Genomic DNA, 25889 nt, shown 5'->3' with positions numbered 1-25889 from the left:
CACCTACAAATAAATCATTTAACATATTACGAGCAGGAAATCATCGAAGAATATACAATTCGTTAAACGTACAATGCGTTTATTTGTACGAATAAAATGACGATATTATATAGAAAAGCTTAGTGCGAAGATCACGAGATAAGTTAACGTTACCTTGATCACCAACCGTCCAAGCGCATGAGTGATATTCGTTATTATGGTATACTGATTATATTAATTAAACTCAAGTGCACGCGAGTACGACTTCTGAATGCAACAATCGACGACAAAAGAAATTATCATTTTTTGTTGTTTTATTTAAAAACGGCTATAAACAAAAATTAGAATCGTATATAATTCATCGGATTTTAATATAATATACTATATTATAATATAATGTATATCGATCCCTGATAGCACAGAACGGTTAAAAAACGTTTAAAAAGCGTTTAAAAAAATACCGGAAAACGTTTTTCAGAATTAGTTGAAAATATGTTTAAATAACGTTCATAAAACGTGAAAAATGTCCGCATCTTAGATTTGTTATTATAGAATTGGTTTTATAAAAACGTAATTTTAACGTAAAAAATACGTAGGATAAACGTTGCAAATACAGTAGATAAACGTTTTTTTTTAAACAAGTATTAAACGCTTTTTTTAACAAAAATGAAAGCCATATAGAGGTTTAATCATACGTTTTTGTATCGTTAATAAAACGTTTATTTTTAAACGCTTATGTGTCGTTTTTATGACGTTATAGAAATTTATCAAACCGAAAAATGCTTTTTATAAAAAGAACGTTTTTAAAACATGAAAGGGATGTTTAATAAATGTTTCATTCTACACCAAAAATAAACGTTTTTAAAACATCGTGATCAATGTTTATAGATTTTTATTTAGAGGTTTGTTACAAACAACTTTTTGATGTACAACAAAAGGTGATTAACAATTATTTATTTTATAAAAGGATTATGAGAGCAGCATTCAGATTGCCCTCAGAAAATTATTACAATGTGGCTCTCTTTTACTCAAAAACAGGCTACAACAATAATTATTTAAAATATTGTGTCTTAATATAGTAAGTGCAGAATATATACAAAACGTACGATTAACAATATTTTGATTTTAAATATAAAATTTCGATTATACCATGTATCAGATCGCTTGTATACATTATATGACTAATTTTCATGATCATAATACTCTAATGAAAAATTATTATTAATTTGCTTCAAAATTGTAGGTATGGATAAGTGGGAAGACTACAAAGTTTTCATTATACGGTAACTTACATAATTTCGCTAAAATCGATCCGCAAGAGTATGATTGTAAATTTTCATTGCTATATTTCACTACTTTAATATTTAAAGTCCTGGAATCTAACGGATAAGAGTAAAAGTTATCGATTGTTTCCAACGGTTTACCCATAATGAACTGATTTTTGTCTATGTTTTCAACGAAATTTAAGCATTCGACGACCATACCATTTTTTAATAAGACACAATTACTTTTGCTATCAGCAATATTTAAGTATAATGAGCTTTTTCTAAAAATTTGAAACTGATTATCTCGTGAATGAGATGGAAGTATAGGACCATTATAATAATTTTTTGACAATACAGAAGTTTTGTTATTTATATCCACTGAATATGTTTTACATGCTACGATTTCTCCTAATCTGCGATGTATTTGCTGCAAAGGTTTATCCCCTTTTCTTACTAATTGCTTTATTTTTCGGATGTGATTTTCGAAACGAAAAGCACTGAAAGAGTCTAAGCAACCGTACTCTCTTACATCTCCAACGACATGTAAAAGGTTATGAACGTTATGCGTCACGTTATTAGCACCATATAAAACTTGAAAACTTTTAACGAAATTCGTCAAAAGCTGTTCAGCATAATGTAAATAACAATCATTAGAAGACAGAATAGGGTTAACTAATATTGATATAGCCACGTGCAAGAGTAAAAAATTAAAATATGCATTTTCATCTAAAATATTATATAGTACTACGGGCCCTGAGTACAACAAAAATTGCCTAAGCTCGTGCGCTTTCCACAAACGTCGAACATTTTGAAATTTTCTCGGCTTTCTGCTAAAGTCGGACGGCATATATTTTTGTAGGTTCACTAATCGGTCAGATATCATTTTTCGCTGATATTCAGATAATTTCACTTTGCTTCTTCCGCTTATCCATTGCTCAATTAATTTTAACGTTACGCCCAAACAAACGAGATGCATGTAATCTAACGGAACATTTGTGACCAATCCGAAATTCGGAATGTCAGCTAGAATGGTTCGTTCACGTTGATACTCTTCATCCACATACTTATAATCTCTAAAATCTTGATCTGTTCTTAAAGTAGCAATATCACCAGGAAAACAAATTTTATTTAGCCATTCACCTTCTTTCTGACACTTTGTACAACTGCAATATCCTGTGTGATATTTCACTTTTAAGATATAAGCTTTTGCTGGGGCGTCACATATGAGGGCTCGTAATGTGATTTTATATACTTTGCTATCACACTCGAAACCATGATTACATAAAAGTATTAATTCGTCCACAAACATTTTGACTAAAGTGTTGCTGTCGGGAGGCTTATCTTCTCCGTGATAGATGCCAACTAATTCGACATCGTTCAATACTGTTTCCGAGCATGAAATAATCCATAGCCCTTTTTCGGAGGATGTGGCTAAAGGAGCACCATCGATGTTGACAAGCAATTGTATTGAATCAACGTTTATATTTTTTTCTATAAAATTCAGCACAAAAATAGTAATGGCACGTTTTAATCCATAATGGCAATACTGTCCATTATTCATTTGATGTAGTTCCGTAAATCTTGGCGTTTTCAATAGACTACGAGCGTCTTTTGGGAAATATGTATTTGTATTTTCCCTCAAGATATGTAATAGGTCATTGACCGCAACGTGAGGTATAGTATGGATGTACTTCAAACAGAAATTTCGAAGAGAATCAACAAATTTGGCATCTTTTCCATTGTTATCAGATAAACTGTCAGTCTCTTGTGAATCACTTTCTGAGTCACTACTTATTTCACTGTCATTAATATTCTGTAGGAAAAGCATAAATGGATCAACACTATGCATTTTTGCCTCTGTTCTTTCTTTTGCAGATTCTCCAAAATCACTTTGCTGCATTTCATTGATACCAGTAGATAAAGTATTACTATTATGTACATTGTGAGACTTTTGTGAGCAAACATCATATTCATTGAATTTTTCTACACTTAATTGCTTACAATATAAACTTGCAGTATTATCTTTTTGTGTACAGATATTTATACATGCTTCAAAATTCATATCATCTGCATAAGTATCCGTATTATTCACATTTTTATTATGTTCTTCGTTTTCTTCGCAATCATTTTCAAAGGTTTGGCAGGCTAAGTCAAGATATTGTAAAAATTGAGCATTTACATCTTTCATTATAGATGCTCTTCTTTCACTGATTTGTCGGCGGATATGCCTTGTCGTATAAGGTTTGCCATAACACTTTCTTGGCATTTTAAAGAATTAAAACCAAATACCAGTTTTAAAGTTTCGCTCTTGCTTTTCGAAGTAATGAAGCTGCCGATACTAGGCCTGTTGCAATGAACAATTCTTGCGTTTATTCGTGTCGCTTATAAGAACATGAATAGTTGACGTACAACATCAACTTGCTTGACGATGGAATGTCGGGTTATAAGTTGGATCATGTACATAGAATTCACTCATTGACAATAGGAACGCCTGCAGTCAGTCCAAACTGATGATACTATAAATCCGCTTTAGGATATGTCTGTGAAAAATAGATTCTATTAATATAATTATTATTATAATATTAAATTTATTTATTAAAAAATTATAGAATATAGCAAAGTTAGAACTTTTCATAAATGAATGCGAGAAAGTGAACAATTACTTATGCATGTAAAACTGCACGAAACTCTGGTGAAAATCGGCTAAGCTTAGGTTCTGATTCTAAAGAATAAAAAACAAACACCTGTATTAATAAACTGCTGCTCTTGCTTTTTCAAGTGAATAAAGTGCCTGTTTATGGGACCTGTTACAGTGAACAATCCTTGTGGTCACTTAAGTAGGGCGTCAAGAGGCAGGGTGTGCCGTTAGCGCAGATTATTAGACAAATGTAAATCAGCAACACTTTTCTTGTTGCTGCTTCGATCATACGTAGAAGTGATCAAAACTACTGCCAATTGTAGTACATTAACAAATATTTGATCTTACGATTCTCTTTGTCTCTCTTTCTCTCTCTTGATAATCCTCTTAAAGGAAGAAAGAATAGCATCTAAAATCATTAACAAAAAGTCAAAAAAATTGTAAGATGAAAATTAAATAATAATAAGAATTAGAAGCGAGTGGAAGAAAGTCCAGGTAACAAAATTATTTTCAATTAAAGTTACCATCAAATGTAAAATATACGTATTACTATACAATATCAATGCTTGATTAGATTTATAAATTCAAATAATTTCAGAGTTTTTACTTCTATTTCAAATATTGATTTCCAAACAAAAATATTTCTCACATGATATATCATACTATGATTTATTACACTGCAATTAAATCAATCTAAGTCAGGCACAGTTAGTCACATAAGTTTGTCCATTACCTGCTTTGTTTTCTGACTCACCTCGGAAAAATCTGGATTAGATGACTAAATTACCAAATTAAAGTCTTCGTTATGATGTTATCACCAGTTCTAATATGAATGAAAAAAGAAAAAAATTAGTTTGCTAAATTTGCAAATAATTACAAGTACATAAGCATTGCTTTTTAATACATGGAAAAATACATACCTGCAAACAGTAGTGGCAACTTCTGGATGAATAGTAATAATGTTGGCTCGATATCTATCAGCTTAATTATCGCAATGCCTCATGATAAAGAAAACATTAAACATGCAACCTAATGCAGTATAAATGACAACGTTCAACAAAGATTCCTTCTCATTTGAATGGTATTGATGACTTTAGGTGAGCTAAACAAAAACGAATGAATTAAAGATCTAGTTCTGTTCAAAACATATATGGATACATCTACACATGGATCATAGCTATAATAAACAAGAGCAATGAAATTCATGCACTCCTTATAAATTTTGTATTGAAAATAATTGTTGCGTGTAATATGTCAAAGATAATAATTTTCATTATGAAAAACAGGTTACCGCGATGGATTTAAGGGGACACGACACCTTTAAATTTCAAAAAATTGATTTTTTTATTGCTTATTTTGACATGAAATGTTCCGTAGACCACGCTCCTGGAACCCTTTTATCAACAACAAAAAAATTCCCGCAAAGTTATAATCAAAATACTAAAACAAAATTTTTATCGTTTTTTCGTAAAATTGCGTATTTTTCATTTTTTGTCTAATATGACTAATATTTTTAATTTTAACTTGTATAAATTTAATCTGAATAAAATTTTTATTGTAAATGTTGAAAATACATTTTTTTTGCCGTAGAGTATATATGTATATTATGCTCCGCGTACACATTTTAGTAAATAAATTCAAGCGTATTAATAAGATTTTTTTGCGTTATTTTCGAGATAAATTTCTAGTTTCGCTTCTCATATGAGGCTTCGATCGAACGTAGGGACATTTATTTGAATTCAAATATCGCGCGCCCGGGCGCCACCTGGGGGCAGATTAGAATCCATGTATCGGAGAAGGACAGAGCGACCGTTCTGCTGTTCTGCTAGCAGACAGCAAATATTTCAAAACACAGCTGATATAGTCCTGGGATGTGTTTTACACTGACCAAACACAGCTGATATTTTAATACATAAAAAAAAAAATGATATTTTTCAAAAGTGTGCTTTAATTAATCTAAGTAGTGTTTGTAGTGTTTTTGGGGTTATAGCTTATAGCTTATAACCCTAAAAAGTAAAAATAGGTGAAGTGTTAGTGAAAAAAGCAGAGCAGTGAAATTATTTAAAAAAGTGTGAAGTGTAGTGATTTGAAAAATATGTGTGATAATCGAGATGCCAAGGAAAAGTTTACAAGTACCCATCCTGACAAGAAGTACTCTCGAGGAAGAGGCAAGAAGAGACCAAGAAGATTTGTAGGAGCAACATGCGAGGATGAACCTGCCGACAGGAGAAGACCTTTAAGTTTAGCAACAAAGATATAAACTCCAGCAGTGGAAGGAACCTCTGAGGTCAGGAATAGATTGATTGATATCAACATTCTATTTCCTGCTCTCGAGGAACTTTTGATTTGCAAACAATGCCTACAGATGTAATTACTTTGCCAGTTTTATAACTTCATTAATAAGAATTTTTGCGTTTATCTTTTGTCAGATATTTTTGATACGATGTTGCTCTGATTTAAAATCCATCACACCTATACAGCTGAAAATACGTATGGAGATTTGATTTACAAAGTTGTAAGAAGACATCAAGTTCAATTTCCCTTAGGTGATATATTTTTACTTGTCATTACAACGGGGAACTGGAAATTTTGTTTTGACGTCAAAATTTTCACAAGGTTGTCGGAGTGAAAAATGATAATAAATAATGTGAGTAAAATCCAAGTTAATACAATGTTTCAACATTGTTAAACAAATATCCTACGTATTTTTAGCTTTATAGGTGTGATAGAGTTTGTATTAGAGCCAAAACCATACTCAAGAAATTTCTATTCCGATGTTCATCTCATTTTCTTCTTAGACTCATATAAAATCTATTACACCTACAAAGCTGAAAATTGGTATGGAGATTTGTTTTACAATGTTGTAAGAAGATATCCAGTTCAATTTACCTTAGGTGATATACTTTTACTTGTCATTATAACAGGTAACTGGAAATTTTGTTTTGACGTCAAAATTTTCACAAGGTTGTAGGAGTGGAAAATGAAAATAGACAATGTGAGTAAAATCCAAGTTAATACAATGTTTCAACATTGTAAAACAAATATCCATACGTATTTTCAGCTTCATAAGTGTGATAGAGTTTGTATTAGAGCCACAAAACCATACCTCAAGAAATTTCTATTCCGATGTTCATCTCATTTTCTTCTTAGACTCATATAAAATCTATTACACCTACAAAGCTGAAAATTGGTATGGATATTTGTTTTACAAAGTTGTAAGAAGACATCAAGTTCAATTTCCCTTAGGTGATATACTTTTACTTGTCATTACAACGGGGAACTGGAAATTTTGTTTTGACGTCAAAATTTTCACAAGGTTGTCGGAGTGAAAAATGATAGTAAATAATGTGAGTAAAATCCAAGTTAATACAATGTTTCAACATTGTTAAACAAATATCCTACGTATTTTTAGCTTTATAGGTGTGATAGAGTTTGTATTAGAGCCAAAACCATACTCAAGAAATTTCTATTCCGATGTTCATCTCATTTTCTTCTTAGACTCATATAAAATCTATTACACCTACAAAGCTGAAAATTGGTATGGAGATTTGTTTTACAATGTTGTAAGAAGATATCCAGTTCAATTTACCTTAGGTGATATACTTTTACTTGTCATTATAACAGGTAACTGGAAATTTTGTTTTGACGTCAAAATTTTCACAAGGTTGTAGGAGTGGAAAATGAAAATAGACAATGTGAGTAAAATCCAAGTTAATACAATGTTTCAACATTGTAAAACAAATATCCATACGTATTTTCAGCTTCATAAGTGTGATAGAGTTTGTATTAGAGCCACAAAACCATTCCTCAAGAAATTTCTATTCCGATGTTCATCTCATTTTCTTCTTAGACTCATATAAAATCTATTACACCTACAAAGCTGAAAATTGGTATGGATATTTGTTTTACAAAGTTGTAAGAAGACATCAAGTTCAATTTCCCTTAGGTGATATACTTTTACTTGTCCTTCCAACAGTTAACTGGAAATTTTGTTTTGACGTCAAAATTTTCACAAGGTTGTCGGAGTGAAAAATGATAGTAAATAATGTGAGTAAAATCCAAGTTAATACAATGTTTCAACATTGTTAAACAAATATCCTACGTATTTTTAGCTTTATAGGTGTGATAGAGTTTGTATTAGAGCCAAAACCATACTCAAGAAATTTCTATTCCGATGTTCATCTCATTTTCTTCTTAGACTCATATAAAATCTATTACACCTACAAAGCTGAAAATTGGTATGGAGATTTGTTTTACAATGTTGTAAGAAGATATCCAGTTCAATTTACCTTAGGTGATATACTTTTACTTGTCATTATAACAGGTAACTGGAAATTTTGTTTTGACGTCAAAATTTTCACAAGGTTGTAGGAGTGGAAAATGAAAATAGACAATGTGAGTAAAATCCAAGTTAATACAATGTTTCAACATTGTAAAACAAATATCTATACGTATTTTCAGCTTCATAGGTGTGATAGAGTTTGTATTAGAGCCACAAAACCATTCCTCAAGAAATTTCTATTCCGATGTTCATCTCATTTTCTTCTTGGACTCATATAAAATCTATTACACCTACAAAGCTGAAAATTGGTATGGAGATTTGTTTTAGAATGTTGTAAAAAGATATCAAGTTCAATTTACCTTAGGTGATATACTTTTACTTGTCCTTCCAACAGTTAACTGGAAATTTTCTTTCGACGTCAAACAGTTCACAAGGTTGTCGGAGTGAAAATTGAAAAAAAAAATTTTTAGTAAAATCCAACTTAATACAATGTTTCAACATTGTAAAACAAATATCTATACGTATTTTCAGCTCTATAGGTATTCCAGATTTTATATGAAAGCAAAAAGAAACTTTCTAAAACATTTGTCATAAATGTCTTACAACGCCCCAAAGCAAAAATAGTTATTAATAAATGTATGATCAGAAACCCCTGATCAGACCCTTATCTGAAATCTCACCCATAAAATGAAAAATCATCAGTCGTAGGCCTGAAAAAATATCAATTTCGAAGGGGGTAGTTGAGTAAAATTCATCACGGTCGTCACTTGTCGTTAAATAATAATATAAGTGATTGCACGAAATCTTAGAGATACAGCTTTAATGTAATGATTGCCATTACTCTCCTCTTATCAGTTATAATCAACTAAAACAATAATTTTTAAAAGTCGATAGAAACTATTGAGTAAACACTAAAACGTTACAATTCGATAATTAATGCGACATCTTGTATATACTAACCTATGCAGCGTTTCTTGACTGATGGACTTTGTGTGTCTTGTAGTTGGTGTATTATGCAGACACAACTACAATCAATATACAAATCACTCGACGAGACAATTCGGAACAATAACTGTCGAAGATTTTTCATACAATATGTATGAAACATGTGCGATACAGTCCTGTTACCCTCGTATCAACGTACAAACGTACAATTCCTACCAGTTCTTACCAGAATTTTCCGTAAGACTTCTAAAGAAAAAACGTTTGTAGTTCGCAAATACTTATACATATAGCGTAAGTACCTATCGTGCAGCAGGTATGCCTATACGCCTATACCCGTGTCAACCTGTTCATAGCGATCGCAGCTTTCGTAAAGTCCCGTGGGGTCGCGCTGTACAACTTATACCTGAGTATATAGTGGGCATGGTGAAGCTGTTATATTTGCGGGTTAGCCCTCATCGATGCTCCTCCTCTACTCCCTCCGTTCTTTGTTATCCGAGATTTTCTTAAACGTGCTGTGACTGCCGAAGTGCCGAGTCGGAAGTAGCCTGCCCACAAAAATGGACGACGAAAATTGTTTCAACGATCAAGGAACATGGTATGTAGTGGTTTTTGCGGAAAATGGTGAAGAAAAAGAGTCAGTTGAAGCCATTCCCGATTTTTGGATACTTAATAATGGAGAAGATGCTATGTGGCCACCATGGACAAATGATCGTAAAACAATAAGAGCCATCGCATCCCGCAAATCTCCTGAGGATAGTTGGTCTATTTGCAAATTGAAGAAAGTTTACAGGGATTCTGGTATGTTTTTATTTTACATTTATCTACTTTACACGTCTATAGGCATTAAAACGATTTGATAAGTAAACGCAAGCTTTCATTGCTTCGTATGTACATATATCTGTATATAGAAAAGATTTCTATGTACAAATTGGCAATGCGTCTTATTGTTATGGTCTTATGTGCTCGCCGGTGTTGGCTTTTCACGAGCGGCGGGCGCTCTTATTTCCCTCGCGTTTGTCTTGAACTCTCGAAATTCTTAGTATACGCGCCAAGCTGTGACCTACGGACGATCGCATAAGATCATCAGCACGCGAAAACTTTGTGCCTTGCACTTTTTAAGGGGAGGGAAATAAAAGCGCCCGCCGCTCGCGAGAACCCGACATAGCGACGAGCTGCTGTGACATGCAGATGCTCTTTCATTGGCCAAGCCCGATCGCTCGTGGACGATGGCATACGAATCGGCCGCACGCGAAAAGTTTGTGCCTTGCCGCGTTGAAATATCGCCGCTGGACGACGGTAAGTTAGTAGCGATGCGCCGCCGCGGCAGTGAGGCGCGCTCTCTTCATTGGCGGAGCTTGAACACTACGGTCGATCGCGCGTGATCGGTCGCATTCGCCACTACGTGTGCTGACAGTACAGTATTTAGGCGAGTATAAGTATAATCACGTAGCGTAGAGTCTGTTGATGGCCGATATAATCTGCGACGCAGTTGTTGCACCGCATCGTCGCGCAAAAAGAAAATAATTGTTTTATGCGCGATACCATTATTGAGTTTGATTATTCTATAAACATGCAAACAATTGATGCTGTTTTATCGTTTCTCGCTTAGTACAAATTAAAATTTCGTCTTCCCGTCTACTTTGGTTTTCCTTCGTTACGAAATGCATGAACCAGGCATAATTACTTCAATAAAGATTTGTTTTTCATTTGTTTACTCGAATGAATATTGACGTAAAAAAATGTTTGCATGATATTATATTATTAGCACGTTATTGTAAATCTATTTTTCATAAAATAGGCTACATTTTATACTACGTACTATTTTATAGTAAAGTTGATTACAAAACCTTTTTTATAATACAGTTATATTTACTATCTAAACAAGACTAGTTAAGAGAGATGGAATGATACTATAAAAGAACGTTTTAAAATGCTTGTAAAACAGATGCATTCTTTGGAATTCAAAATGCCTAAAATTGCAATAGTTAATAATGAATATAGCGCTACTTTGAAACATTCTTATAAAGTTAAATAGTAATACTTGTCCTTACATATATCTACATATTATAAATAAATCATCTCAACAGTATGTGACACATATGGAGAAGCTGCCAAGAAAGCGGAATTTGCAGAGGATACGTCAGATTTAAATGGCGAATACGAGAAACTTGTAGATCCAAAAAATCGCAAAAACCTTAAAAGAAGGGCGCTAGAGTCTTCCGATGATAATGGCGATGACGAATTGGAGACAAGCAGCAGAAAAAATATCAAACAGGATGAAATTTCAACACCATTTTCAACTATAGCATCCTTGCACGATGTGCCAACTCCACCAAAGCAAATGTTAATTGGTAAATTGACAATATTTTTAAAATTTTTAACTACAATAATATCGAATAGAATATAGAAATTTGAATGCATTGCTCTTATTACTAAAGTCATGATGATTCATATATTACTCTATCTTGAAAAAAAGTATATCACTGTAAAAATAAGGACATTTAAAAAAAAATAAATATATTAGCGTCATTTTAAAAAAAAAATTTTTTTAATCACCATAAATTCATAAATCTTGTTATTGAATAGATACACAACAAAAGGATAATGTAGAAGATATCAAACAGGAGGAAGATAATGCACATGAACCCGCACAGGAATCTGACGAAGATGAACAAGAGTCAAAGAAACAAGGTAAATTAAATATCAGTTTATAGAGAAACCAGAGCATTGGTTATACACAATTCAATTAAAATAAATGTTGATAATTTAAAAAAAGATTTACTACAAAACTTACACAAATGTTTTACTATTTTTCGCGGATTTTTTCGCTATAAATTTTATAACAAGCTATCTATAATTACTATAAAAGTTTCATAATATTCGGTTATAAATTTTATTGAAATATCACTTGAAAATACAGACGTAAAAACTGACACATTTGTATTCGATGAAATGAAGAAATCTGTTCTACAAAAAATTTATGATTGCTATCAATTATGCATTTCATTTTGCGTACACAAGATGTACAAAATTGAAGCCTATGCCTTTGAATAAATTAATAAAATTCTTAAATTTCAGCAGATGCTGAAGTAGATAAAAAAGCTAATGAAAGCGAGAAGCAAGGGCATGTTGGAGCAGGAGTTCATAATTTCTTATCGGCATTAGACGCCGTAAGTGAAGAAGACGACATGTCACAAGCTGCACATGATGATACTGGACCTTCCAATAAACCTACAGAGCAGTCGGCAGGATCAAATTCCGACATAGAGAGTAATGTCGATCATAATGAAAATAGCAGGAAAAAAAAGAAATGGACAGTACCGAAAAAAAATAATGGTAAATATATAGTTAAAGTATAATATCTAGTTTAAAAACAATCAATGTCAAATCACAAATTTAGCAGGTACTCTAATTTTCCCGATAACACCATCAAAAGAGTTTCAATCCCATCTAGTCAAAGTTAAAAAGATTCAGCAGAGTAATGTAAATATCGAAAAATTAAAATTAAGCATCTCTGACCGGAAGAACGAGAGTACAGATAGAGGCTCTACGGCCAGTTCGGCAAGAGACAATGTAAATCTCAAAAATCCTGCACCGATTACATCTGCAAGTACTATTATTAGTAAGTAGCGCAATTTAATTTAATAATAGCCACAATGCTAAATCGCTAGATAAATTATAATTAGATGATCGCTTTAAATATATTTTTTTTTGTCTTTTTCGGTATAAATTGTCTAAAAATTTAAACAGTTATTACTTTAAATGTTTCATAATGTTCTGTTATTAATTATTATAGATCTTTATCCCTATTGAAAAATCTCACATGAGATCTCACATGAGATCTCAGGTGAGATCTCATGACAAAATCTCATGTAACCAATTTTGTATTATAATCACCTTTTTAACCATTCTTAGTCGATTGGTAACATTTTTTTAAAAATTTGGACTTAGAAAATTTTTCACAAAATTGGACTTAGAAAAATAGAGTCCGACTTTCCAAAAATTTTCCAAGTTCAAATTTTTCAAAAAATGTTACCAATCGACTAAGAATGGTTAAAAAGGTGATTATAACACAAAATTGGTTACATGAGATTTTGTCATGAGATCTCACCTGAGATCTCATGTGAGATCTCACGTGAGATTTTTCAATAGGGATTGTAAATATCATTTTTGGAATTGTACATCAATTCTTTTACATATTTTTATTCGGCCAAGTAACGAAATGATTCTACTAAAAATTCATTAATGCGATCATTATGAATTTAATTTTGTGTATAAAAAATAATAAAATTTATGAATTTGACTAGATGATGATGTGCAAGCACCTAAAGGAAATAATGAAGGCGATAAGCAAGATTATGCTACACTTGGAGTCGGTGGCTTCTCATCGGCACTAGACGTCTTAAGTAACGATCCGAATTTGTCGAAAAATCAATCGACGTTCAGCGATGTTAATGATGGGCAGGAAGTAGATTTTTCAGAAGATGAGCAAAGAAAAGGTAAATACGTCTTAAAAATTGTAATTATTTCCGTCAATTAACATAATTCTGGGTCATCTTCTATTTCATTTAATAATTCATATTAAAGTTTGAAAAAGTTTAATTTTTGATGCTGCGTAAAAATATCAATCTCCATTTTTTAATAAAATTTTAAATGAATTCATTGTTATTATAGATTACATTGATATTTATGTTAAAAAATTAATTTTTATTACTTATATGCAGATTATTCAAGTAGATACTCCCTCAATCAACGTAAAAAGCAGTCGTCAGGATCAAATTTAAAAAAAAAGAATGCAAACGGAAATCCTGTACCCCGTACATCTGCAAGTACTACTATTAGTAAGTAACACACACACACACACATTACAGAAAGAAGGCTATGAAAATTGCAGAATTTTCATAGTCTTATATTCTGAACAGTACAGGCAATTAAATAAGAATACATATACTTTTCGATTCAGGCAAGGATTCAAATACAAATAGTAAAGAAAAAACTCCGAGCAAGAAAATTGCAGCATTTGACAAAAGTGGTGTGTAAATCAAGACTTGTTTGAATGATCATTAAAAAAAATTTAATTTTACTAACAGATTCTTATACATATTTTAGGGATACTAACAGTGGCTCAAATCAATAGTTTGTCTGACAGGGACTTAATCGTTCATTCAATATGTAAGTAAACTTAATTTTATTAATACAACCTTTTGGAAGATACGATGTCTGTACGTCTGTCTGTTAATGGAAAGTTTGAATATTTTTAACGTCAAAGCTTCTCATATAACAGATACATGACAAGTGTTATGGCTGACGTTCTAAATATTCAAAGTTTCCATTAACGGTCAGTGTAATAAATTATTTTTACATAGCTAGCTTCAAAAATTTATCACTTTTCAGTGCTGATGCAGACGATTCTAACAAATCAGATCAGAAAAAAAGTTAACGAAGGTACGAAGACTACGCGCTTTGAGGAGAAAACAAATGAATTATTTGATATAGGAATACTGATCAAAGAGAAATTTCCTTTGCGCTCAAAGGCACAGTTTGATGTATTCAACAATCATTTGAAGACCGACAATGAATTCAGAATGAGATTTGTAAGTATTATTTTACGTTTCATTTTGAATTAAAAATAAGCATGTTTAAAACAAATTACTCATTTTCTATTGTACGTTTTAATTTTATGTACGAATCGTTATTTTAGCATCTACGATTTACTAATTATATTTTTTTTTGTGAAATGCTATCTCTGATTATAAATTAGAATGTTTAGATAATCGTTCCCTTTAATTATACGAAATATTTACAAGTATACATAAAGTAATTAATTTTTTACTTGTATTTATTGTAGAAAAAATACTTCGAGTCACTAGGCGAAAATGATGGTGCTGCAATTGCGCGTAACATCCTCAGATTAATTATAACTGATAACGTAGGAGTTTTATATAGTCTAAAAGGCCAGTTAGAGAAAGAGAGATTTGATGACAAACCGTTCTACCATATTTTAGAGGGTAAATTTTAGTTTAAATCAATAAAATTCTATTTTTTTATCTTCTTATTTACATAACTTTTATTAATTTTAGCTGCTGCTATGAAATGCACTGTGAAAAATAAAGTGAAGGACATTCGAACAGCCGTTGGCAATTGGCTAAAATCAAGTAAAGGAAGAATAGACGCAAGGTAAACATTCAATGGGAATAATTTTAAAATTTTACATTTTTGTCATCATAATATCTTCATTTTTTAATTAAATTATATAATCTACAATTATTTTATACGGATATTTGTTTTACTAGGCTGGAAAGTGAAGCGAAAAAAAGAGAACAAGAAAAGAACGAAAACCTCGAGAATAAAGGAAAAAACGAAAGAAAATCAAGAAAACGAAGGTTAGGGGTTCAATAAAGAATATTAATTATTAAATATATAATATATATTACCTTAAATTATGTATTATTTTTTGTAGCAAAGTTGACCCGATTTTAAGCGAAGATGACTCATATGATGAAGAGGACTCATAAGATGAAATATAACGAAATATAGTTTTAAGATACTAAATATTCAATATGAATATAATTGTTAATCTAAGTTTGTTAATCTAAGTTAATCTTAAAAAAGCTAAATATTCAATATGAATATAATTGTTTGTAACAAACCTCTAAATAAAAATCTATAAACTCTGATCACGATGTTTTAAAAACGTTTATTTTTGGTGTAGAATAAAACATTTATTAAACATCCCTTTCATGTTTTAAAAACGTTTTTTTATAAAAAGCATTTTTCGGCTTGATAAATTGCTATAACGTTATAAAAACGTCAGATAAGCGTTTAAAAATAAACGTTTTATTAACGATACGAAAACGTATAATTAAACCTCTGTATGGCTTCCTTTTTTGTTAAAAAAAAGCGTTTAATACTACTTAAAAAAAAACGTTTATCTACTGTATTTGCAACGTTTATCCTACGTATTTTTTACGTTAAAATTACGTTTTTTAAAACCAATTCTATAATAACGAATCTAAGATGCGGACATTTTTCACGTTTTATGAACGTCATTTAAACATATTTTCAACTAATTCTGAAAAACGTTTTCCGGTATTTTTTTAAACGCTTTTTAAACGTTTTTTAACCGTTCTGTGCTATCAGGGATCGACCTGTGCTATCTATTATTTATTCATCTTTTGTTTTTACAAATAAATAACTTCAACGAAAAACAGAACAATTATCTTCAAGCTTTAGTATAATACTTATATCCATGGAAGTTGCATTACCATTTACGAAATCATCCAAAAAATACGATGTTGCATCAAACTGTGATATCATATCAGTTAGCGGTTTATGGCATACTTTTTTATCAAAAACAGTTTCGGTTTCAATTAATATTACATATTTGCGTATAATCTAAAAAAATCTGAATTAATTAGCATTGATTATCATTTATTATTATTATTTTTTAAATATTATCATGCGGATTCGATGTAACACCATGCCATCTAGCGTATTTTTGTACAAGGATCAATACAATCCGTCGGTAAGTTAGTCCGCGCATCTGTAAACGCATTGTCGCGCAATCAAACGTATTTCTCAGTCCATACAACGCAGATGACAATTGTTTGAGAACAGAATTTTATACTCGTTATTCTTTTTATCTACAAAGTTGCTCCCGGCTGCACAATATTCGTTTCGAATTTCGAGTAACAAAAATTTTTTTCAATATATACGATTGATATTAAAAAAACCGAGAAAACATACCGATTTTATTAAAACAATTCGTTATCATATTATCATCCACACAATATCAAAGCTCTGTAAAACAATATTTATTTATTCTCTACATCGCATATAAATTACAAACTACGTTCAACGATATAACATCGACAGAAGGCCTGCGGTAAATCGCATATCCTCTATATACCGTTCGTACCACTCGCTAATGGTTCTGCGTGAAATGAAAAAACACAATAAGATTCTATCGGGTGCATCGAATGCACAATGCGACTTCCGTCAGCGCGAAGAAGAGCGTCAACGGACAACGGTAATGCCGCTGCTGCACCACGAAAACTTTGTCAACGCGCGGAGTTGTTAACCATGGCAACGTTATGTCATTGTATTCACAGTACAAACGACTCTGCAGCGGAGGTGTATACGGTGTCTACGGTTTTTTCCGCACGCTTCGAATGTGTAAGTATTATAGCCCTTTATAGAGTGCGCGGATACCAAAGTATACCAGATTTATTTTAAAATATAGTGTAACTCAATTCAAATCAACGAATTTCATATACAGTATACGATCAAGCGCTACGAGTCGATTCATCATTTCAGCCAAACAGATCCGAGTTCCTATTCCATCATTTTTTTTTCTTCCCTCAAATGCAAATGTCGACGTATGTACGAACTGGGCAACAAACATGGCTGTCAATCTATCGCGAGTATAACTAACGTTCACACACACGCACACACACACATAGACGCAAAGAACGGCGAACGTGCGGCTCCCGCAGGGAAACCGTATCGATGTGTCTGCGCACGCTGTGCTATACCATGCAGCTATATACATATATGTGTATATACACACAGTGCATACTCTATCGTGTTTCGCGGGCGCCATCGCCGCACCGCCGCCACCGCCGCCGGACGCACGCTCGAGCGCCGCGAGTCTGTGTGTGTATATACCAGTAATATTGCTTCAGTTCCCCGGCGTCTGCTAAGGTTGCCGCTTCGCGTTGCTTCTTTCCCGCCGCCGTCGTAAGTAGTCGTTTTCCGCGAACGACACAGAGATCAAACACAGCGCATCGTACAAGCTTGTGCCGATCCGGCAACCGATTTCAGAAGTGCACAGCGCGCGGTACCATAACGATCTATTGAATCGATCGGCCCCTGCTGCCCTGCTGCTCTTCCAAACTTCGATCGGAAAGAGGTAATGGACTTGCGAAGGTCGCGGCGGAAGTATGTATATACCTATAGCTATAGAGAAGCGTCGTTCGCGTGCTATATACTCTTATTGTTCGGTTTAGCGTGCGGCAGTGAGATTAGCGCGGGTTTCGAGGATTTCTTCTTAACTCCGACTCGCTTTTATGCCTGTGCCTCATGCGGAATGTTCGGGAGTTTTTTCGGTGCGGCCTTATCCGAGCGCTGATTTATCATCGAGGTCTGCTGCTGCTGCTGCTGCTGCTGCTGCTGTTGCATGCAGATTCGCATTGCAGCATCATCGGTCACCGGTCAAGCGTTTGATCAGTTTTTATCTTAGTGTTTTTCACATTCTCTTGCCGATCTCTCGCGACTCTGCGGTGGTTGGACTGAAAATCGGATGCTTGGAGTGGAAAATTCTAACGATCGTTTGACTTCCTTCGAGTTTGCTATATGCACGAGAGCAGGTGATGCCTTGAACGTATTTCTATGACACACTCGCGTTTCCTAAACGAGCGAAATTTATGTGCCTCTTGCGGAATTATATAATTGCGTATCTGAAAGCGATTTCCCTCTTAACGGTTCGGAATATTTTAAAAGTTCACCATTAACACCATGTGGATTCATGCTCTTGAATCATCTATTTGTTCGCTAAAATTTATTGCATTACCCTGCACAGCATACCCATATTAACGAGCTGATATAAAAAACGGCGAGAAACCGGTTTCATAATACAGTTGCACAATATTCCAAATGTTCTAAATAGATCCGAGTGTCGTCTACAGAGCAACTCATTGTTCATTCATTCTTGAATGTAAAAAGTGCTTTTCAGCGACTGCAGCTTTTACACTGAATTACCCGTTCGCAGGATGATGATATTCTCGTTTAATCGTCGGCAGAATCACGAGACTCGGCGTTACAATGTAATTACATTAACAATACCTCATCTCACGCAGTTTGTTGAGTAATGGAGTTTCGCGCGTTAAAAGTTCTCAAGGTTACTCATGACCAAGCGCGAATCCGGAAAAGGAGTGTCTATATCAATACCAGCGGCCGTTTTTGTTTTGTTTAAGGATAAAAGGCTCTGCGTCGCTGCAATTCGACGTTTCGTCCCATACTGCTTCATTCTAATTCCGCTTTATGCCGTTTTTCTGCAGCAGCGCGAGATGCAATTATTTTTTCAAAGTACCAAACACCTGGCTTTTCGAATGCGTTAAAAAACGTTCATAGTTCATTCTTCATTGAGAAGAGGAAAAAGCAGCTGGTTTTCGAAATTTGTTCAAAAAAGTGCATTCGGATAAGAAACTTTCTGAATAACTGGTTCATGGAATATTATCGTACTTTTTCGCCTGAATTCTTTGGTACGCGTATCGTTTAAAATAAGTGTACAATTTCGCCAACGATCCATCTCTAAAATAAGTAGTTGTAATTTTTCGAGGGTTGCACGTTTCCACCGAGTACATTATCCAATCAATGGCATACCCCCAGAGACTTCCAGTTCCTTGGGAATGTGCGCGAAAAATGGGCAATTGCGAGTATTACAAGAAAATAAGATTTTATAACACCGGGTAATGTACATACTCTATGCAAAAATCTCTATTACAGGATAACTTATATCTAAATTTAGATGGACCACTCATCGTCTCTCCTCGTTCACACTTTCATCGCGTCCAAATCCTTTGTTTTTTTGTAAACGCGAATCCGTGAATATTAATCAGAAGTATTGATGACTCACTCGCGTACAGCTTTATATTTATCGAGCAAACAATAATCGAGACGCGTCGAACGAGAAAAAATATCCGGAGAGAAGTCAAGGACAGGATTACTTTCACACACAAGCAGAGCAGGGGCCCGAGAGTCGATCGTTTGATCTGGATAATCACTTCTTTTGGGCCCGATGGCCGCACGAGAGAGTATATAGCCGAGGCCGCAATATTGGAAAGTTTCCGCTCCGACCAAAGGATACGCTCGAGCACTTTTTCTCTTTCACAAACGGCCGAATCCTCGCGGCCTCGTACACTATATATTTATATCCTACGGCTGTTTTATACACGACGCAGCTACGGCTCGCAGATTCGCAGATAGCGTATATAACGTATACACGAGTACAATTTCTGATCTATGCCTATAGGATTTGCTCGATGAGTCAGCAGCGGCAGCCGAGAGCTCGAGACAGACCTTTTTGCTTTTCCTTTTTCTCGCGCGCCGTTCTCTTCGTTCTCGCGAGCGTCGTCGCCAGCACGACTGCGTGCAAGACTGCAGTAGGCTTACTCATATATACGCACATCTGACTGCACACTCTCCTTCTACTCCTCGGGCTCGTTACACGTAATTTTCTGCGCGCGAAACTCTCTTTGTTGCTTTCGAATCGCCGCCGATGCCGTCAGTCGTGTATCGGCGCACATTCGTCTTCGCGATGTGTTGACTCGTTTTATTCTCGTTCGAGCGCCTGTATTACGTTGCAATGCTTGTTACACGCTTGCTTTTACCTTAAAAAACCGGCTGTAAACACTGTCGTAGCGAGACATCAGGATAAATCGAGACGTAAAACGATATTGTCATTTACTTGGTTGAAGGCGCAGAAAATGAAAAGGATTCGAAAGGCGTACGGAGGAAAAATCTCATGGAAGATCATTAATATAGGTAGAGAATGCGTGCCTGTAAATGCCTGCTCCGGACTCGATCTACTTATTTTGCATACGAACGCGTCGTACGGGCATTTTCTTCGATCAACCTTGACTGCCTGTTTCTTGCCAATTTCTCTACTACGAGAGCCACAATTTCCTCAATAAACTGTAATGGTTTAGTAGCGAACAATCGGCAAAAAACGTATTTATACGAGCAGCAAGTAACATTTCACCAATTTCGCCTTCACTTTACATTCCGCATCTCAGCACACACATTCTTTTTCGGGTGCATTGACATTACCATTCCTCGGCAAACCATCGACAATTATCCCACTTGGAAATTTCTTCAAAATTGCGCATAAATTCGTTGCCCCGAGCTCGATAGTTATAAGCATGAAATTAATGAGCACATCGAATTTTTCGCGCACGAAAATCGTTATACCAGCAGGCGCATAAAACTAGTTTTTGTGCAAAGCTGGCAAAACTAATTAAATAAGGAATTTCTCGTAAGTGCAATGTCGGTATTTTTTATGCTCCTGCGCTAACTTTCACTTTTCGCAAACTACGTACTTTTACGTCATATATCTTATAACTTCTCGCCGCCACGCGTCCATTGAGTTATTGCAAGCTATTCCGTTATCGGAAATGTTTATTTTCATCTTGAATTCAGGCCTCATACACGAAATCGTCCACCAGCGCGTTTCCACGATGTTGTGTAAATGTGGAGAAATTTGAGATTTCATTTTTTTCTAATTTCACTCGTTGACTTTACTATTTATGGAAAATTATTAAAACGCTTGCTTAAGAAGGATCATGAAGCGAAAATAACATTGTGTAAAAGTTCGAAAATGATAAATGACAGTGGGTGGAGACTTTGGTAGAAAATCTTCACACCTTTTAAACACAAGCCCACGAAAATTCTGTTAACGTCCGATCCAAGCGTCGACCTCATTGTTCCTCAAAAAAAAAAAGAGAGAAAGACTTTTCCAAAGCGGTCCCACAAAACAGAGCGCTTCCCGCATTTTCCCCGAAAGAAAAAGCCTCCGATTACGAAAATCCACTCACCTCGATCGTATCGCTCAGTCGCGCGCGCGCGCGCGACTCGATCTCGATCCCCGGTGTACCGATTTCTCGCCTTCCGAGAGACACCGGTCATTGTTCAGGAGGGAAAAAAATGCAGCGACGTGTATATTCTCTCGACAAAGGAAGAAAAAAAGCGAGAGCTACTCTCCTGCGCGGACAGTCGGAGCACAAGCGAGCGAGGAGTAGGTGTAAGTGTACGAGGGAAGACTGACGTAACGGTACATACCTTCTTTCTAGGTGGGGAGTCAGTCTCGCCGCGGACGAGAGAAGCACAACGACCTGCCGGCAGCTCACCGTTCCGTTTCCTTCTCGCGGTTATAATCGAGCAGTGAGTCACTCGCCAGACTCACCACCAGCTCACACCAGCTGCGTCGTCGCCGAGGACTACTGAGATGCGCGCTGACGGATAAGCCAATATCGCTGCCTGCATCAGTGTTCAATACTTCAATCGGTTTGCGGCGAGAAGAAAGTGTTGGATTATCATTGACTCAGAGGCTGCAATAGATAGTTGAAGATGGCCGAGTACTGCGAGTACATGTGGGACCCGACCCGGGGACACCCGAATCACGCGCTCGCCAGGAGCATCTACCAGGACCAGTCGAGGTTCAACATACGAGACAAGAAGCTCGCCATCAAGACTGTCAGGGCTATTCTACGGGACATGCCTGGTGTCGGTGAGTTGAGAACAAAGGATATGTAACAACGTTTCACTTTTTCCCTGCGCTCACTCTGCCAGGTCGAATTACATCTGTATAATTGTGCAACTATCTATACGTTCGAACGTAAAAATAGCGCGGTTGAAATTCGACCAGAATAAATCTATCTTCGGTTATGTCTGTATGTGTACACAGAATAACGCTTGTGGCTAAGGTGGTTTGTTTTTAGGATAGCTCTTCGCGCGCAATAAAAGCGACGTCCTCATTTTTCGTCCTCACAAAGGCGACTGTTTGCTTTTTTTCAGCAACGATGAGATAAGCGTAGGTAGTTGGCGGTCTGGGACCGAAAGATTTCATTGCCGACGTTCTCTTTAACGAAGAATGATGATTACTTTAGATTGACGATGTATATAAATATAAAGTTTCTTATCACACTCGGTAAATAAAATCGTGACTTTTTCAATGTTACCAGCAGCGCATAATTATAGAAGGATATTCGTTGAACAAAGCTTCTTCCGTCGGATTCTAAAGGTTACGCTTGTCGCTTATTCCTCCACTTCAATGCAAACACAGTCACATATTATGTATGCCTTACGCATACAGTACACACGTAGTCGTATTGACTATATAGTGGTAGTAGGCTTTATACAGCGCTGTAAAATAAATTTGTCGCGGTCCTACAACGGAACAGCTTTATGCGAGCGAGAGGACGATTAGTTTTTTACGACACCTCGGCGGATGGATCGCCGGCTATAAAATAGACTATTTTTACAAAAGCTACCCGAAGAAAAATGAAAAAATCGTTGCGCAACGACGGAATGTACATCTTTGTTGCACTCGTAAAAATTACGGCTCGGCTTGTTTTAGGAATTCTTGTGTTATAATTTAAGATAAAAATATTTACACACGCGCGACGTCTGCGCGTAAATTAGCCGACGGATAAAGTCGTTGAAAGGAAAAATAAGAAAAAATGGAAATTAGCATTATATTATCGATGACAATAATGAATAAGCAAAAGGTGAATGTGTCTAATGAATATTCGTAGAATTGAAAGACTGCACGGACGAATACATCACGCGCTTCCTGTTGGCTCGGAAGTACAGGACGGAACAGGCGGCAGCGCTGATAGCTGCTTACCAAGCGCAAATCGCGCACCGCCAAGACATATTTGGAAATCTGACGGCCCGCGATCCGGCGCTACAAAGAGCACTCAGAGCTGGTATACCAGGTGTTCTGCCCGCACGTGATAGGTAACATTTCCTTAATTTAATTATTTTTTAGACTCGATGCGAAGTACGATGCTTGTTTCCTATTTTTTATCTATGACCTACTGCTTCGAAGCTCGAAACTAGCCACCTGCGCGATTTGAAAAAAATCAATACTCTCTTATCTGAACTTTCACTTGTACACTGATAAGGTGACTTTTGCGGGGTTAACGATACGCCATCTACACTAGCGCAGCGTCGAATCGATTTTCTGCAACAGCTAGCGTTGAATTTTTAATTAAATTCCGTTTGACAATATTCCTTCGTTCCGCAGGAAGGGCCGATGCGTTTTGATCATCTTAGCTTCGCAATGGGATCCGATCGCAATTCCAGCTCTCGTGGTCCAAAGAGCTATCTTTTTAGTTTTAGAGACCCTCATTCAAGATCCTAGAAATCAGGTGAGTGCGACAAATTGAAACACATTTTAAAGTGAAATTTCAAGCCATTCAAGCGTTGAAATCGCTCGTAAAACGAAGTTTCCTGCTGAATAATTGTTTCTCGAAAGAATGAATATTTCAAGCTCGATAACTTAATGTACAAACACTCGAGCGCGGAATGCGTAGAACGCGGTGTATAAAAGTGCAGTCGAGTCTCGAGAATAAACGACGTTGTTGTTTTGGCAGCAATCGGGCTTCGTGGCTGTGGTGGACTGGAGCGGGTTTTCGCTGCGACAAGGAGGAGCCTTAGGGGCGGGAGCACTTCGGAATTTGATATCCGCTCTTCGCGGTCGATTTCCAGCCAGATTCAAGGCGATACACTTCCTCTCCGCGCCGCTCTACGTCCAGGCGACTTTGGCCCTGGTCAAGCCTTTCCTCGATGAGAAGACGAGAAACAAGGTACGTGTACATTATTTAAATAACTTTTAGCTGCAGTCATTCTATTGCAAAAATGTCGACGCGACGGGGACAGCTCACTCGAAAGCTGGAAGGCTACGCACAAAGAAACTCGTGCATGTCGTCGGTTTGCACTGCAGCGGATATTATCTGTTGAAAAAAAATCAATAGTTCGTACTCTTTGAGTCATCTGTCAAATGTAAACCGTGCAATCTACAGTATACAATATTGAACGATCGCGAAATACGTTTTGAATTTTTTGTCGATTGTAACTGACTCAGAATAGTTGTAATTCAGATAAATCACCAACGCTACGTCACATTAACGAAATTGAATAATTTTCAGATCTATCTGCACGGCAACAATCTGAGCACGCTGCACCAACACTTACCCCTCGACATTCTACCAGCCGAGTTGGGTGGCACAGGTCCAGGCTTCAATCCAGGTCTCTGGGCAGAGCCGGTCATTCATTCGGCGATAAAAGAGGCGGAAGTGGCAATGCAAAATGGCCAGCAGAACGAGCAACACATAGAAAACTCATCGGAACAGCCTCGCAAGGGCAGCGTCGTCACAGTCGTCGAGATGCACACGAACGGCGACGACGCGACGAGCAAACGGGAAGCCGGCGATGGAAGCGAAAGCAGAATTACGACGAATGTTTCCGATTGTAATTCGATAGAGATGAAGAACATGGCGTCACCGGACGACATAAATCTCGGCCATCTGGATGACATGGATTCGCCCGCAGAGAAGCTTAGCAATTCCAGTGACTTCAAAATCGTGCAGAGAGAAGCCGACGAGTCTATGCACGAGTCTCACAATACACAAATCGAGGAAAAACGTAATCTCATATCCTAAGGCATTGGCGCAGTGCGCGCGGTCGTGTGCTATTTGAAGATGAAATCGTCGAAAAGTTGCTTGTAATTCTACCTCAGTTTTGAGTCGATAGGTGCTCGATCGATCGGTTTTTTTACGCATTGAGCAGTACACGAATGTACCATGACAGAGTCTACTTTCAGGTGAACTTAAAATTCTAATAGGAGCGCCGTGCTATTGGTAAAATATACGTAAAGGATCTTAGTATAAATGGAGCTGTGACGCGCGACTATATCGCTATATTATACTACTTGTCAATTAACGATTTATAAGTATTATCGATTCATCTCAAATTTTAGAATTTACAAAAATCTCATTGCATTGCAACCATTGTCGTAATTTTAAGTTAGTTGAATTTGATTGTTTGAGTACGTCATCAAGATAAGTTCAGCGGAATTACGTCTTCCGTTTGTAAGACCCAGTTTTGTGATTGTCTCACAGGAATGATTTATATTTATAAAATAAATTACTTTGCACAACAGACTTGATCTGCATCGGCGTCTTTTTTCTCTCTGTAGAACTCGTCTACTAAATCCTAA

General features: G+C 35.8%; 3 protein-coding genes across 13 annotated transcripts; 2 read left to right on the top strand and 1 right to left on the bottom strand.

Annotated features, from left to right (window-relative positions):
• Positions 1-854: 854 nt before the first annotated feature.
• Positions 855-9642, bottom strand: LOC116416114. Of its 3 annotated transcripts, none has more exons than XM_031922926.1 (5): positions 9125-9642; positions 4803-4984; positions 4637-4705; positions 3987-4291; positions 855-3784 (listed from the first exon to the last, which is right to left on the bottom strand). In XM_031922926.1, the coding sequence occupies exon 5, from the start codon at positions 3508-3510 to the stop codon at positions 1201-1203; it is 2310 nt and encodes a 769-aa protein (XP_031778786.1). In that variant the 5' UTR covers positions 3511-3784; positions 3987-4291; positions 4637-4705; positions 4803-4984; positions 9125-9642; the 3' UTR covers positions 855-1200. The 3 variants fall into 3 exon arrangements, with proteins under 3 accessions (XP_031778786.1, XP_031778787.1, XP_031778785.1); XM_031922927.1 differs by lacking the exon at positions 9125-9642 and adding an exon at positions 3908-3966 and having other exon boundaries at positions 4049-4291; positions 4803-5321; XM_031922925.1 differs by lacking the exon at positions 9125-9642 and having other exon boundaries at positions 4803-5321.
• On the top strand, positions 5715-15786 carry LOC116416115. 8 transcript variants are annotated; one of them, XM_031922930.2, is made up of 15 exons: positions 5715-6249; positions 9637-9907; positions 11197-11460; positions 11696-11800; positions 12191-12445; positions 12510-12731; positions 13417-13608; positions 13834-13950; positions 14073-14141; positions 14219-14281; positions 14504-14703; positions 14958-15117; positions 15190-15286; positions 15403-15492; positions 15570-15786. In XM_031922930.2, the coding sequence occupies exons 1-15, from the start codon at positions 6238-6240 to the stop codon at positions 15622-15624; spliced, it is 2172 nt and encodes a 723-aa protein (XP_031778790.1). In that variant the 5' UTR covers positions 5715-6237; the 3' UTR covers positions 15625-15786. The 8 variants fall into 8 exon arrangements, with proteins under 8 accessions (XP_031778790.1, XP_032452544.1, XP_031778789.1 ...); XM_032596653.1 differs by having other exon boundaries at positions 5883-6249; positions 12513-12731; XM_031922929.1 differs by having other exon boundaries at positions 5884-6249; positions 12188-12445; positions 12513-12731.
• Positions 15787-16677: 891 nt separating this feature from the next.
• LOC100117690 (clavesin-2) lies at positions 16678-25833 on the top strand. 2 transcript variants are annotated; one of them, XM_001601804.6, is made up of 6 exons: positions 16678-17284; positions 21958-22394; positions 23422-23626; positions 23916-24039; positions 24265-24477; positions 24820-25833. In XM_001601804.6, exons 2-6 carry the CDS (start codon positions 22235-22237, stop codon positions 25330-25332), a joined length of 1215 nt encoding a protein of 404 aa, XP_001601854.1. In that variant the 5' UTR covers positions 16678-17284; positions 21958-22234; the 3' UTR covers positions 25333-25833. The 2 variants fall into 2 exon arrangements, with proteins under 2 accessions (XP_001601854.1, XP_003426781.1); XM_003426733.3 differs by lacking the exon at positions 16678-17284 and adding an exon at positions 17787-18020.
• The last annotated feature ends 56 nt before the right edge of the window (positions 25834-25889 follow it).

This window comes from Nasonia vitripennis, chromosome 2 (genome assembly GCF_009193385.2).
Source record: "Nasonia vitripennis strain AsymCx chromosome 2, Nvit_psr_1.1, whole genome shotgun sequence".
NCBI classification, from domain to species: domain Eukaryota; kingdom Metazoa; phylum Arthropoda; class Insecta; order Hymenoptera; family Pteromalidae; genus Nasonia; species Nasonia vitripennis.
The sequence above is the reverse complement of the archived record's forward strand: the minus strand, read 5'-3'. Positions and strand labels throughout refer to the sequence as shown.